Source organism: Pleurodeles waltl, chromosome 1_2 (assembly GCF_031143425.1).
Source record: "Pleurodeles waltl isolate 20211129_DDA chromosome 1_2, aPleWal1.hap1.20221129, whole genome shotgun sequence".
NCBI lineage: Eukaryota > Metazoa > Chordata > Amphibia > Caudata > Salamandridae > Pleurodeles > Pleurodeles waltl.
This window is the reverse complement of record NC_090437.1, coordinates 395,756,001-395,771,509: the sequence shown is the minus strand read 5'-3', so window position 1 is coordinate 395,771,509 and position 15,509 is coordinate 395,756,001. Positions and strand designations below refer to the sequence as shown.

The window sequence follows — 15,509 nt, the reverse complement described above, 5'->3', positions numbered from 1 at the left end:
TCTTTGGACTAGTGGGTGCTTCAAAGTGTTCAGCAGGATTTTGCCCTCACACTCAAAGAAAGCCCGCCGCCCCTGCCACTGTCCTCAGATTTGTTGACAGAGGACCACCTCTCCCTGCTGCATCACGAAGTACAGGTTATTTTGGCCAAGCAGCCATTAAGAGGGTGCCAGCATCAGAAGTAGGCTGCAGTTGCTATTCCTGTGACTTTCTGATGCCAAAGGTGGCTGGAGGCCCCTACCCTACCCTACCCTACATCTGCTCCCTCTCAGCCCCTTCCTGGAAAAAAAGAAATTCAAGATGCTCATACTTGCTCAGGTCTTGTCTGCGCTGTAGCTTGGAGACTGGATGGTGGTGCTAGACCTGCAAGATGCCTATTTTCATACCCCCATCCTGTGGGCCCATCAGTGTTACCTGCTGTTCACGGTGGGTCAGGAGCATTTTCAGTTTGCTGTGGCCCCTCATGCCCCCTTCTTTGGCCACACCAGTGTCCTTCCGGTGTTCACGAAAGTGATGGCAGTGGTTGCAGCACAACTCCGGAGGTGGGGATTCTAGTCTTCCCCAACCTCGACAAATGACTCCTGAAGGCTGGCTCGCTTCGGGCAGTCCTTCTTCCAGACTACCCTGGACTCCTTACATTTGCTGGGGTCAGTATCAATGTGCCTAAGTTACGCCTGACTCCACAGACACTCCCTTTCATTGGAGCCACGCTGGACACTTCACAGTTCCATGCTTACCCACTGGAGTGGAGAGTCGAGGACAATCAGACTATAATTCCTATGTTTCAACCTGGATCTTAGTAAGAATTACTCTGAAGCTGCTGGACCTGTTGACCTACTGCATCATACTACTGAAACATCTTATATGGCATATGCCGGCTCTGCAGTTGGAATCTGCATTCCAGTGGGCACAGCACCAAGAAAACCATTCCGATCAGGTCCAGATAGAGCAGGAAACCACCAAGATCTGCAGTTGTGGCTGCTTTGACCGAGATTGGATCAGTGGCAAATCTCATCCCTTCCCCACCCAGAGTTGACAGTGGTGACGATGCACTGCTTCTGCAATGGGGCGGCCATCTGGAAGAGGTAGAGATCCGAGGCCTCATGGTCTACAAATGTGTCTGCATCCAGAAGTGGATCAAGGTCTCTTTAAGGATTGGGGAGAACTTTGGCTAGATCTATTTGCCACTGCATAGAACACACAGTGTCAGCACTTCTGTGCACTGTAGTTTCCAAAGCGGCTGTTGCTCAAACACGTATTCTGCCTAGACTAGAATACGGTACTCCTATATGCCGTTTGCAAATACCTTTCCTCCCCCAGGCTAACTGGGCCGAAGTTATCGTGGTGGCTTTAGATTGGACAAGGAGAGTATGGTATCCAGAATTGCAGAGCATGAGCATCAGTCCTCTGATCAGGCTGCTGACTCGGGAGTACCTCCTGTCACAGCAACATCTGTGTGGCGATAGAACAGCAACAATTTGGGTGGTTTTGACCACCCTTCAAAGGTCAAATTTGCAAAAAAGGCATCCGTCAACAAAAACTGTATATGCCTGTGGTTGGAATAAGTTGTGGCTTGGTGCACTGGAAAACACATGACCCAATTTCTGCACCCTTGTGCAAAGGGTTGTTTGTTTTGGCCTTAGCCTGGTATGGACTCGCTCTGAGCACCATCATGAGGTATCTTTCGGCCATCTCAGCTTTTTGGCAGGTGTCAGACAAACCTTCCCTGTTTAAGTGTTCTGTTGTAACACGTTTTCCTGAAAGATCTTCTGCCTATGTTTACTCATGAACCTTTTGTTATGCCCCAGTTGGATCTTAATTTGATTTTTAACCTATTTGATGTATTCCCCCTTTGAACCCAAGCATAGCTGCCCTCTCAAACTTTTGCTAATCAAGACAGTGTTCTTGGTTTCTTGGTGGCCCGAAGTGTCAGCAAGCATCAGGCTTTCTGTTCACTCTCCATACACCAGCTTCTTCCCAGACAAAATGGTTCTCCAAACCGTTGCCTCTTTTCTGCCAAAGGTGGTTTCACACTTTCACATCAGGCAACACATCAGACTGCAGTCTTTCTTTGCTCTGCCTCACCCTTCCAAGGAGGCTGAGACACTCCATCGTCTGGATCCTAAAAGGGAACTGTCATTCTATAGCAATCACTCCAAAGATCACCAGATGGACGATCAGCTGTTTGTAGGATTTACTGGAAAAAAGAAGAGAAAACAGTGCAGAAACTGACTATCTGCAGATGAATTGTACTCTGCATTAAGATCTGCTACACATTAGCCAGTAAACAGCCCCTGAGAGCTTGCATAACCAAAGCTACATCTACTGCATTAGCTTATGGAATACTGCCTTGACAGTCAGGTCTGTCTTGATGGGCACTTTGCCCATTCATTCCTCCTGGACTTTTTGGTCTGAGCCAGTTCTCAAACCCACCTCTAGTGGTATATTGCCATGATAGCTGTCATAAAGGAAGTACTCTGTGGCTAGAATTCTCTATCAGATTAAAAGGTTAAGACTACTTAGCTGCAATTATCTGTAAAGAGAACTCAAAGGTCCTTTTGTCTTGCAAGGAGCAGTGGAATGAACTGAGTTGGTGTATGGAAGATTTGCAGGATTGTCCATCTAAAGAAATATTAGAATTGGTTACAGTGCTGGCACCAGAAGAATTTGCAATTGATAGTGTTTTAATTTCTTTGGGAAGGGTGTCAGAGCTATATTTGGCTGATTTGAGAGCAAGTTGCAAGAAAAAAAGAAATCATCAATAATTGCAGTTTCATTGGCCGTATCCCTATTGGTGTAGTTTCACATAGTAGGATGAAGCCAGAACTGCTTGTTACTAATTTTGTTCGACGGTATAGTTAATTCTTGATCATAATTGACAGCCAGCCCATGGCTGGAGCTCCTCTTTATGCTAGGCCTCACTAATTCCTCAAGTGCATGAAATTGGTTCATTCCCAATGGGCTAGTGTTCTAGTTCTTCTGCAGGCATATCACTTCGAAGTTTTCAAAATCGGGTAGGTCATTGCTGTCTAGTGTCCGTGTGCTTGCATAACATGTTAATGGTCTGTGAAAGTTAAGTGAAACCTGTTTTGCCTTTTAATGATTCAGTCATTTATAATTGGGTTTGAGGAGGTGATAGGTTCTGACTTCACTGACCCTTCATAATGATTTGTGCCGATTTGTTTTTCCTTTCTTTGCAAGCTGTACACATATGAAGAATGTTTATGGGGGTTGCAGTTTAAGGGATTAGCCGTATTTTAGTAGTGGGATTTTGTCGACTTGTCACCTTGTTCTCTTTTACAAAAATTAGATGATTTTGTCTATCTACTTGGTTTCTTTGACCCCATCTGTCTTATCTGGGGACCTTTCTGGCCTATTTTTTTTCAATAGGATACTTCTTTTTTAAGATGAAACGTGTAACAAAGTGTTTATAATGCGTTATCTGCCAAGTGCCAGGAATCATTTTGATGGAAGTTGTTGGACGTCACACATGGAATTAAATGTATGGGGTTGCACAGCTCCATGTATTGTTTTATGCTGTTCTGGTTGGGATTTCTGAAAACTGAGCTCACTTTCTATTAAAGATGCATTAAACAAATGTATTAGAAAGATGGCACAATTGTGTTTTCTTTAACGTATGTCCTTTTGTGAAACTGACCCGTTTTAAATGTCTGCTTTTAGGTTGTTACCGGTTAGAGATGTGTAAACTGATGTGTGAAAGACTGAAACGTAGTACGTGGAAGATACAGGTTGCAGTTCTACAATCTATGAATACTTTTTTTAAAGGGTAAGTGTGTTTCACTTTACGAATACATCGATTTGCCTCTCAGATTTGCAGTGATCGAAAGTAATGAATAGAAATCTGGTGAATGAAAAGGAGGGCCATGAAATAAATTTGATATAATTAAGTCCACATCTTGTTCTGTAGTAATGTTTTTAGTTTGTCCAGTAATGGAAGCCTTTGTTTCTAAATGTCACACTCATTATCAGGTGCCATTTTGATATGATTCCTCAGCTTCTGAATATTTATTCCCAGGCTATGTTCCCTGCAGGCTGTGGGCAACTTTGCATCTTTCAGCGCCCAGACACACTCTGGGAGTGCGCATGCGTGAAAACTCCCTTTTATTGGCGGTTGGCGCACCAGGAGGTCCGGTAACTGAATTAAATGACAAAGAGGCTGCTTCTTTTAAGAGCAGTGTGTTTCAAGCGGCCCATAGAAGACATTGTGAAACAAAACACACATGGTTGTGTTTCACACTAAAGTGACGGTGTGGATCTGGCACTACGGCCAGTGCTGCTGACTTAGGAACTGGGGAAACAGGTTCCAGTCTTGATGCTCAAGTAAAACGATCCAGTACTTGGCGGTCGAGGTTCCAATAAAACTGCAAAAAAAACTGTACTTTTCACTTAAAGAATAGGCAAATACTTCTTAACCAGTTGCTCCATCTATAATTATAACCTAGGCTACCTATAAGGTAAACATAACCCCTTACTTGCCTTTTTGTTGACTATGGCATTGTTAGTGAGGGGGGAGCAGGGGGGACGTTCAGAAGATTTCTCAGTTTATGTTTAAAAACTCTTAATTTTATTATATATGTCACCCATAATCTGATATACCAAAGTGAGGCGCTTCTGCGCTTTAATCTTCAGGACACTTAAACCTATTCTAACATTATCTGTGCTGCATGATTTACATGCCACATATTTGCAAGGCTCGCTTAGTTTACGGTCTCTTAAGAGCCAGAGCCGACCCTTGACTCAGATCTCCCTGTTAATTTGCTTGTTCGCCCACCTCTGCCTTACACCATAGTCAGGGCCACTGGAATTATACGGCAGAAGAGGGCCAAATTATGTGGCAGGGCGACAAGAAAAGGCAAGTTATGCATCGTAATGTTGCACAATTTGTGATATTGTTACTTTATTATTGAGTCCATTTCACACATACTAACACTATCTGGGAATATGTTTCACCTCACTTGTACCAATTTAACACCTAAATACAACAAAAAGCTACCAGAAAGGTGACCAGTTATTCTTATGAAGGTTCTTTTTCTTCACAACAGTATTAGTCCCGGTTTTAGTAACTTTTTTATGCATTCAATTTAGAATAAATTTTTTGGGGTTCAGATCTGCAAATTCTACAGAAGATGATGGATTATGTGGCACATGTAGCAAATCCATACTCATGTGGAGGAAGTCATAGCCACAAAATCATATAATTCTGGTAGCCCTGGCCTTGTAACAGGGATGTGGGCTTTCTGTCAAGCATAGGGTTTGTACTGGAAGGGGGTCCTTTCAGTACAAAAAATATTCTTTAAGACGTTTCCCACTGTATGTGTGCTGCATCACACTTATATGGAAACTTTTAAAAGTTGCTCCACTGTTACGCCTTCCTTGAGGAGACATAATTTTGTAATTTTTATTTTGTCTATAAATGTTATTAGATAGGGGTGTGACTCAAAACCTATGGGTGGTTGCATGGCAACGCCCATGTACCACCTATACTATGCTCCCCCTTTAATGCAGAGTAACGCAATTTAGGGCTTGCTGCTACTTTGTAACGCAAAGGGCAGCTTTCCTACACAAATCACAATTTGTATTGGAAAGTTGATCCCACCAAAGTACTGTGTGCTGGGTTTGTGTCACTTTTGTGAAGCAAACTCAGCTCAAAGTTTTAATAAATATGGATCCGGTACTTGTCAATATTATGATGACAATTTGTGTTCTGCAAGCTAATGTACATTATCAAATGGCCACTACAGAGAAAAAGTGATGTACTGTGTAAAATCAGAAGGCAACGAAGACGCCAAAGAGAAGGGGCCCATGAAGCATGAGCAAAAAAATGGTTCGCAGCTGTTTCTGTAGACATGTTCCTGATTGTAAAGAAGGTCTAAACTTGCTCCAACAGGTATCATTTAGTTATGGTTCTTGAAGAGCACTAAATGATAAAATTGCAAACACAAAAAATGTCAGGAGTGACTAAGAATGTCACTGTGCCAATTCATGTAACTGCACATTACTGTTTTTAATCAAAATGGTAGGTCAGTATTCGGTCTCTCTGCGGCACCTCAAACATTCCAACCCAGTCTTCTTTTGCCCACCATACCACCTCAGTTTTGGTCCAGCCATATGCAAATCAGACTTAACCCTGATAAAATAGGAACAGTCTGCTCTGAATTGCCAGGCCAGGTCCCCCATGAACCCTAACACAAGCAAACCAAAATCAGTTTCACCTTGATCACGGCTCAACAGTCAGGTATAGCTGGGTTCCAGTGGCACAGTGAGCAAGGGGCCCACATCTGGGCATACCCTTGCCACTTAATGTGTTACATCATACACACAAAAGGTGTTGGGAGGAATGATTGCAGTAGGTCTAACCACTGATGATAACTCAGTAGCGTTCCAAACAATTGTTCTTTTGCCCACCAGGCCAACTCAGTTTGGACCCAGCAATATGCAAATCAGTCTTGACCCTACTCCAGTAACAGCATTGTAGCCCGAACTGCCAGGCCCTCTCTGAACTACAGCACACTGGCCAAGAGGCTACCCCCAGAAGGACTGAGGACTCATTTGACCAGAGACAGGGCTGGTATTACTGGGTTGGCACGCGGTGTGCCTTTTTTGAATGTCAGTCAGGCCACAACGGAGGTGTTGATGCACATGTTTGTGAAACACTACTGCCCTGGCAATTCGATTTGATGGGAAAGGCACTTTACATATTTAGACCTACAAGTCTTTTTGGTCTGGTACCGATTTGTTATCTAGTCTACAGCTGAGGCATCTGTGGTTAGAGGTATCCATTAAAGTTACAATACCTTTAGTAACTCTCTTTCTGGTAGATACTCTACCTAACTGCAGATTCCTCACCGCACTCCCACCTGCCTGTTCCCTGGAGTGGCCTCTTTTTACCTCTTAAAGCCCCAGTTTAGAGAACTGCACACTGGTAGTTCCGATTGTTTTGTGCTCTGCATCTGAAGGTGCGGAAACTGTCAAGAAACAAAGTGATGCTGCCATGCAGGCTGTGGTGCTTATTTGCAGCTCCACCCAGTTACTTCCAGGACAGAAGAAAATCAGCGTGGAGCCGCATAGCACCTTGTAGAGACACGTGGGACAACTACTGTAAAAATGTCAGGATCTAATCTGGCACAGTGCTGATATTCTACAGGTGAGGAATCTGCAATTAGGTAACACTATCCACCAGAATGGGTGTTATTAAGGATAAATACATTGTTCTTCTGAGTCGCAGGAGAGACATATCCTCAGAACAATGGATACTCTAGATTCTTATGAAGCGATGCCTTTACATTATTTTTAATTGGAATGGCAGTACAAACATTTATCAAATACGACAGCATACTGGTTACATTCCAATAAATACCAGATGTGGATGAAAAGATATTCTTCTCTACAAGATTAGTAATGTTCCAAGACTCACATCCTAAGTGACTAAAGCAAAAAAGGAAAACCAGTGTTGCTCAAATGAGAATCTATCTTACAAAACAGAAGACAGAGCGTCTGGCAAAACATCAAATGGTTTGTTTAAACATCACAGCCAGAAGAAAAGTTACAGCACCTGGGTCTGAGGGTTGTCTCTCATAGTACATTTAATTAAAATGTTTTTTATACATTATCCTGGGTGCAGTAAAGTCAATAAAACATTCCTTATTTGGTGCAAAATGCAAAGAGTTGACAAGGAGTCATAAATACAGTTCCAGATAGGGAATGCAGGTGGGCCTGGACCTGACGTGAACAGAATGTGGGCCAGTGAGTAAGTGTCCAGATGTCGGGTCTGAGGGGCCCATGGTCACTGCATGTGCTGTGTCCTTTTAGGCCAAGTGTATCTAACTACATGTGGCATCTAAGTTTTATTGCGTTTTGGAAATGCACCATCCCTGTGTGCTTTATTGTGGCCAATTTCCAGGGACCATTGTAGAGTTGCTGCCTATCTGTGGGATCTGATTTAAGTTCTCCTGTTTGAGTGTTTGGCTGTCAACTGTTACCCCACCTGTGACCTGTCATAACCTTCAGGCCTGGGCTGCAGAGCCCGCCTGACCACATACTGATGTGCTGGGGTTGACGGAGAGTTCATGACAGGGGAGTCCAACTGTGGTGATGTGACCTTGTGTATGAAAATGTATCGCTTGTGTATAAGAATGTCTTATTGTGCGCATCGTTATTAATCAGTCCAGTATCAACACCAGGATAGCCACTTGTAGGCAAAATGTAAATTCTGTTAAACGCCCTAGCACAATTAGTTTAGGGGACGGTGTCAATAGTGTCCCCACCCAAAATATATTAATTTCAGTGTTCAGTTTCTCAGCCTTTTCGTAACTTGCACCATCATGTCCTTTGCATCACCCTTAAAGGTTTAAAAACAGAGGCCCATTTAGCTTCTGACAAACTGGAATCCTAAACAGGTCTTTTAAACTGAGTGAACTATGCTAGCAATTATTTATTGCCTGCCTTGACTGAGTTCTAGTAATTCTTTACTGACCATAGGTTGATCAGAAATTTCATGTAACTCTAGTACAAACAAATCAGAGTTATACAATTCCAGACTGTCTGAAGAAATGAATGGTACAGGCTAAGCACTTCATCACCCTTCAGACCTGAAAACGCAAATGCAGCTTGGGGTAACTAGTTGGAACAACAGCCGGGCAACACAAAATATGCAGTTTGCATTCAGAAATGACAATTTCTATTGATATTTCTAACCACAGATTTCTCACTTTTGGAATATTCCCCAAGCCCCAGACTGGATCTGGAGATTTTCATAGCAGTGCTCCCATGCACTGCAAGCTGCTGCCATGCTGCTTTTGACATTGTTCCGCCCGGTAAGTGACAGGTTGGAGCCGCAAATAAACCAAACTCCTCCACATTGACATTAGTTCCTTCATATCCAGACCTTGGACCATGTTCTCAGGAGTGCCACTCTCTTTTTCATTGGTTTATTGAGCTTTTCAGACTGAACTCCAGTGTACAAGGAACAATGTCTCCCACCTAAAACAACTGGTTCAATCCATTCCCTGACTGTCGTAAACAAATGTCGGTGATGCCTCTGGTTTTTGGGTTTGGCACTATACCTGGTTGTGCGAGGAATGTCTCGTCATGCACCCCACGGCGGTCTGGGACAGTGAAGCAAAGCTGGACATTGCAGAACATGGACAGAACCCTGCTGTAAGTCATGGGTGCTGAATCATTCCCACTCTCAAGACCCATCGCACAACAGGTTCTCTTCTTGGTTGAGGTCGTCCAGTATATTGAAGCCCAGATCATAGCGGAAACAGAAGAATGTGAAGCTGGACACGATCCTGTCCCACCACTCTGTCTACAAAGGAGTCACCAGGGTTCAAGGTGCCACTCAGTTTTGTTCCCGATCTCAGATTAAGGAGCTGATTCCACAGTTGTTCCTGATGTGCCCTCAGTTCCAATGCTGCAGCAGGTTGAGGTATTTAAGAAGGTCGTTCGGTGTATTTTTGGCACTCTTCTGGCTCGCTCTTCCGGCCTCAAGGATCTGCAGAAGCCTCCAATCGGGTGACAGTTGGTGGATCCATCTTGAGCTTCACCAGAGCCCCTGGAAACCCGCCTTTGGTTCTGCACCAAATCTGGTGCTGACTTTCATTCCGGCTCCAAGACCTGCGGCTGTCCCTTTTTCATCTACACCAGTCCCATAGTTGTCGGAGGCTGACCCTGGATCTAAATCCATCTCAACCCTGATTGAGGTTGAACTCTGACTCCACTCCAAAACACTCCCTCTACCATAGAGCCATAATGAGATGCTACTCCAGCTTTTTGGTTCTGACTCTGACAAGAGTTTTCTGCCATTAGGAGATGACAAGAGCAATGATGGAAGGGATTTACCCCCATGTTATGAGGATGACAGTTCATAAATGGGTTTACAGGATGCCAGAGAGCTTGGTACCTCCCCTGGTACAAGGTTGATTTCCATTGGTCCACCAAAGGAAGAGAATGCTTTCTTTCTTGTAGTCATTAGACATGCTGCTGGATTTCTGGACCTACAAACTTAGTCTGTTGAGTTTAAAACAAATGTACATACTGAAGTTCTGCAGCCTGGACTGGCCTTCTCTGACCCCATACTACAGTTCAGTGAAGCCTTAACAGATACTCCTATGGGCACTTTTTCTGAACCTTGTTCTTGCACACCTGTGAACAGGCAGGTGACCAGACACCACACAGCAGTAGCTGGCAACCCAGATTTTCTAACACAGCATCCCACTGGTGAACATTTGGTGATTCAAGCTTCAACCAGCAAGGAGAATCCTAGTTTGTTCCCCCCAACCACTGCTGGCAGAGTTGATGAGGATTGATGTTTCCCTAAATGCTAGCATAACCTTGGTAGGTCAATGCGGGTTGTCTACTAGGCTGTTATAGACATGCTTTCTGGTACGTGGCCAGCGAGAGCTTGTCAGAGATTCCGGAAGAGTTTATGGCCTCTTTGGCTCAGATTATTCAAGATGATCAGATTGCAGCCATGCATACATGATGCGGACTGGTCTGGATGCTACTAATTGTTTGGGGAGAGCAGTTGGTACTTGTAGTGGTGCTCCATTGCCCCACGTGGATGAGATCCACAGGCTTTTCTGGAGATGTGCTGTCTTTCAGATATGCCTTTTGATGGATCCAGCCATCTAAAAAGATGATTCCTTCCTGGAGTGCTTCATGGAAAGTTGGGCTATGGCACACTCTTTGGGCCTTTCGAACCCTACGAGACAATTTTCTCATCAGTTTTGGTGAGATGGATGGTAGCTTTTTTCTTGGAGGGTGTACATTTTCATGTGCCCTTCTTTCAATCTCACAGGTACTTGCCTGTCAGAGTCTGCCAAGAGCATATTTCAACTTGCCATCCCCCTCTCTTTTTCGGCCTTAACAAAGCACCTCAGGGCTTCATAAAAGTGATGGTGGTGGTTGGAGGTTGGGGATACCAGTTTCCCCTACCTTGATGACTGCCTGTTGAAGGCAAGTTCGCTACCTTGAGTCGTAGACCACCTCCACACAATGGCGAGCCTCCTGACATTGTTGCAGTTCTCGAGCAACAAGCTTGTCACACCTGGCTCCTTTGCAGAGGCTTCCTTTTACAGGAAAGGACATGGTCCACTTCAGGGCTTTTACTTTGTGCAGGACATTCTGGCTATGATATCAATGTTTCAGCTTTGAACCTGGATCTTGGCCAGGGTTAAAGCTGAAACGTGAAGCTATGAGGCTTCTGGGCATGTTGGTCTCGTGCAGCCTAATTACAGTGGGATCTGAAGTCTGTGGGCCTAGCACTTGGAAACCTGTTGGATGTCACCCAGGGTTCAGAGGGACCTGCACAGCATCTGCAGTGGTGGCTATTCTGTTGCAACCTGGCCAGTAGCAATGTCACGGATGTGTCATTGTTGGATTCGGGAATTCATCTGGGAGAGGTGGCGATCAGTGGACCTTTGTCTCTGATGGAACACCACCTCCATATCAGTCTGTTGGAGTTGCGGGCTATTCACCTGGTGTCGAAGTCCTCCATACCATGCATCAAAGGGAGGTTGGTACAGGTTCTCATTAACAACTCTACCATCATTTGGTACTGCAACAAGCCGGTTAGAGTAGGGTACTGGGTCGAATTCCAGGAGGCTCTATGATTATTGAGGTGGTTGGAGAATCTCTAACTGTGAAGCATCTGATAGGATTATTAAACATCAGGGCGGAAGAGTTCAGCAGGCAGTTCCTGGCAGATCACGACTGGTTGTTACATCCCAAGGTGGGACAGGGTGTCTTTCAACAGTGGAGAGAACCCCGGCTAGATCTTTTCAAATCAAGTGAATATGTGCAGTGTCCAAACCTTTTCATGTTTGAGTTCACACAAAGAGCATGCCTAGGAGATGCATTTGGACTGGGGTGTGACATAGGGCTCCTGTATACCATCCTGCCTCCACCTTTCCTGCCCAGAGTTCTGAAGAGCAGTGACTGGACCCAAGTTATCAGAATAGTCGTGGATTAGGCCTATAGAGTGTGGTCCCTGGATCTGCAGAGCATGTTGGTCATTGCTTCTTTTGGCACTGAACACAGTTTTTCTCTTTACAAACAATTCAGCTTGTTGCGTGAGTGGGCTCCAGGTTGTCAGTACAACTGCCTTGTACCACCTTTTTTTCAAGACTAACTGGTGCTGTGGATTAGGGGGCTTTTTTGCTGAAAGTTGGGATGGCTTTTCACGTTGAGTAATCTATCACTCTCTCACCTTTCTTTGCCCTCTCACCTCTCGTAACAGGGGGAGATTCTCTATAAACTGATCCTTTAAAAAAGCTTTAAGGATTTACATAGATCACACTAAAGACAATGAGGCAGATTATTAGATTTTTGTGGGGTTCTCTGGGGCAAAGAAAGGTAAAGTAGAACAGAAAAGGACTTTGGGGGTCATTATGTCCCTGGTGGTCTTCTGACTGGCGGTACATACTGCCATATTATGAGATTGCACTTCTCCACTCATACCACTATGGCGGTATGAGCCACAGGCCGAGATGTCTATCTCCAGCCTGGCGGCTGACATAGTACTGCCCATTGCATTATGAGCAACCTTGGGCAAGGAGGTCTTCTGGCAGGGAAGGGGCACTGCTACCGCCAGTAACGCCCCACCAGCAGATCACTGCCAGGCCGTACTACTGGTCATAATATGGCTGGCAGCGTTCTGCTGGCGAGGGGGTGCTGGTGGTAGCAGCACAAGCTTACCACCGTCCACCACCATGAGCACTGACGGATATCCACCCTTATTGTGGTAGACGTCAGGCAGTGCTCATAATATGGCGGAAGGATGGTAGCCGTGGTGGTGGTATGCTGGCGGCCGTCACCTGCAGCGGTAGGCGGTATGTACCGCCGATGTTATAATGAGGGCCTTTGTCAGGATGGATAATTGGTTGCATTAATATCTGCTACATATTGGCTAAAAAGCAGCCCCTGAAAGGACTGAGATATTTTACCAACCGGGCCAAGGCTGCTCCAACTGCATTGGCTTGCAAAGTGCCAGTTCTTGACATCTGACACTCAATGTGGGCGTCTGTGCACATGATCACGAAGCACTACCACCCTGGCAGCCAGGTCTTAAGAGAAGGGCAATTTGATTTCCAGTCCTGCAGGATTTTTTGGTCTGAGCCTCCTCCACTGACCCTCCATCTTTGCAGGTACTGTTTTGGTTTCTATCCTAAAGGTGATAAATCTACTGTTGGAAGTGACTTTTAGGAGAACAGGTTACTTACCTTTGGTACTGCATGTTTTGGTGGATACTCTAAACACAGGTTCCTTACTACCCTCCAACCTCCCTGTTCTGTGGAGTGGTCTATTTTTCCCTTCTAAAAAAGTCCCAAAATAAGGGCTCTTCTCATTGGTACCGTCAGTTGTTGTGTGCTCTGTGTCAGAAGGTGCGGAAAAGATCAAGCAAGAAACTGATGCTCAAGCACAGGAGCGATGCTTATATGTGGCACTACTTAGTCACTTCTGGGACAAAACTAAGAACTGCTGGCTCCTCTTGGTGGCATGCAAGACCGCGCCGCCAGAGCTCACTCACACATCGAGCTGAAGTGATTGCCACGAGAAAAACAGTTTTCAGTACCAAAAGATGCAAAGAGCAGTTGTGTGTCAGCTTGAAGGGAGTACACATGAGAAATGTCAGGACCAAATTATGATGAAAGCTCCTGGATCCAGTCTGCCACTTGGGGAATATTCTAAAGGTGGGCCCGCACATGGTGTGCTTGTGGTGTCCCGACTGCTAACACGACTCAGTCATGCTCGGACTGCTGGGCCATAATGGCAAAAGCTTTGAGGGAGCAATCCCTGAATCTGCTTGCAGGCTGGCAGTTGACGCCAGCTCACTCGACTCCTATGGGGTCTCAGTCCTGGTTGAGAAGAAGGTCACAGGACAGCTCCAGGAGCCCCACGTCCTCCTCACACTCAAGGTCCTCGGGACACTCTGGGAAGAGCCCAAGAAGAAGTCTAAATGGACTTCCACTTTACCTCATCTGTTTGCGGACGCAAAAGGTGAGGAACAGTAGCGCTCCAGGCACGGTTCTGTGGAGCCGTTGCCAGGTTCGGCTCTACGCCTCCCCTCTTTTCCGGGTGCCGAAGTGTTTAAGGCGGTACGTTCTGGTTGACTGATGCGAAGCCCTAGCCAGGCAGAACCTACCTCTTCTATCAGGGGTGGGTGATTACAGTCACTGTATAACCAGCGCTCACCCTTGGGTATCTTGGAACTGAGAGGTCAGGCTTATCACAGGGCAATGTGTAAAGCATTGGCACAGCACTTTTGCACACCAAATACACTGAGCATCACAAAAGAGACTTCACACGAGGTGTGTGTAAAGAAAGTTTGTATTCAACACACACATTAGTTAACACAACATGAACATCATGTAAATCTGGGCATAAATTATATTGAGAAATATCGCTACAAGTACTAGACCCAACCGTGTTAAAAACAATAATAGCAATATGTACACTTGGGAAAAATGTTACATTCCCTCCCAGCATCCTTATGCGGTTTAAAATGTTGTCACATAGTTCTAGGGTGCACCTTGGTTCAGTAGTAGTGTGTACACAGTGATGATTCCAGCACTTGTAAATAGCTCTGCGGCCTAGGCCGCACAGGTAAAAGCCAATGTCAACCGTGGTCATTTTTTGGCTCGGAAACGTGTACGGCAACCCTGCCATGCGGTATAGTCAATCACAGACAGTCACTCCCACACACTCGCTCCACACAACTACATGGTATCACGGATATCAGGCAGACTCGAGTTACTCACACACACTTGCTCCAAGCCCCCTAATGTGGTGCACTGATATTTGGCAGGTCAGGTATTACTTAACTCGCAGACCCCGTGGGCCCAAAACTTCCTCCACCCTTAAACCCACTCCCTACTACCCCACCCCCATGAGTTGGAGATACTAGGCCAACGGCATCCAGAGTCACACTTATTCAGGATTCCGGGGTTGAGAAGAAAGAATAGCTAACAGGCTGATCAGGCAGCAGTGGACATGGAGGTTTGCCCACCTCTCGGAAGTTCACTCAAAGGGCTCTCCACTGTGCCTTCCAACGCAGGTCACGAGTCACACTCAATGGTGCAAATGAGCCCACACAGGCCTGTTGTGACAGGCTCAGTACATATTAAAATACCATTTTACAGGTGTGCACACACTGGCCTACAGTGGCAGGCTTAGTACATGTTAAAACACCATTGTGCAAGCGCGCACACACTGGTTAGCACCACTTCCTAGCATATGTAGGAAGGTCATGCATGCTTTCACACTGTGCTTACAGTGAGAGAGTGCCCAGGGCCCTAAGTCCACTACAAAACCTAGCAAAACCTAGGGGAATAGACAACTTCCTAGGTAGGGGAAACCCATGTGGGGGTTCTTCCCTACCAGGCCATGGAACAAACACCCTGGGGAACCTGGCCTGCCTTCCGCCCACCACCTGTTTCGCCCTTCAGGTGGTGATAGAGGGGTGGCGTAAGGCCTACTCCTGGTTGGTCAA

At 45.5% G+C, this 15,509-nt stretch overlaps 1 protein-coding gene across 2 annotated transcripts in view; it reads left to right on the top strand.

Moving 5' to 3' along the window:
- Nucleotides 1-15,509, top strand: part of ECPAS (Ecm29 proteasome adaptor and scaffold) — a 790,558-nt gene that overhangs the window by 744,173 nt on the left and 30,876 nt on the right. For both annotated transcript variants that reach the window (XM_069240017.1, XM_069240008.1), the window contains exon 46: nucleotides 3,680-3,785. In XM_069240017.1, coding sequence (XP_069096118.1) covers nucleotides 3,680-3,785 — 106 coding nt within the window. The remainder of the gene's footprint in view (nucleotides 1-3,679; nucleotides 3,786-15,509) is intronic.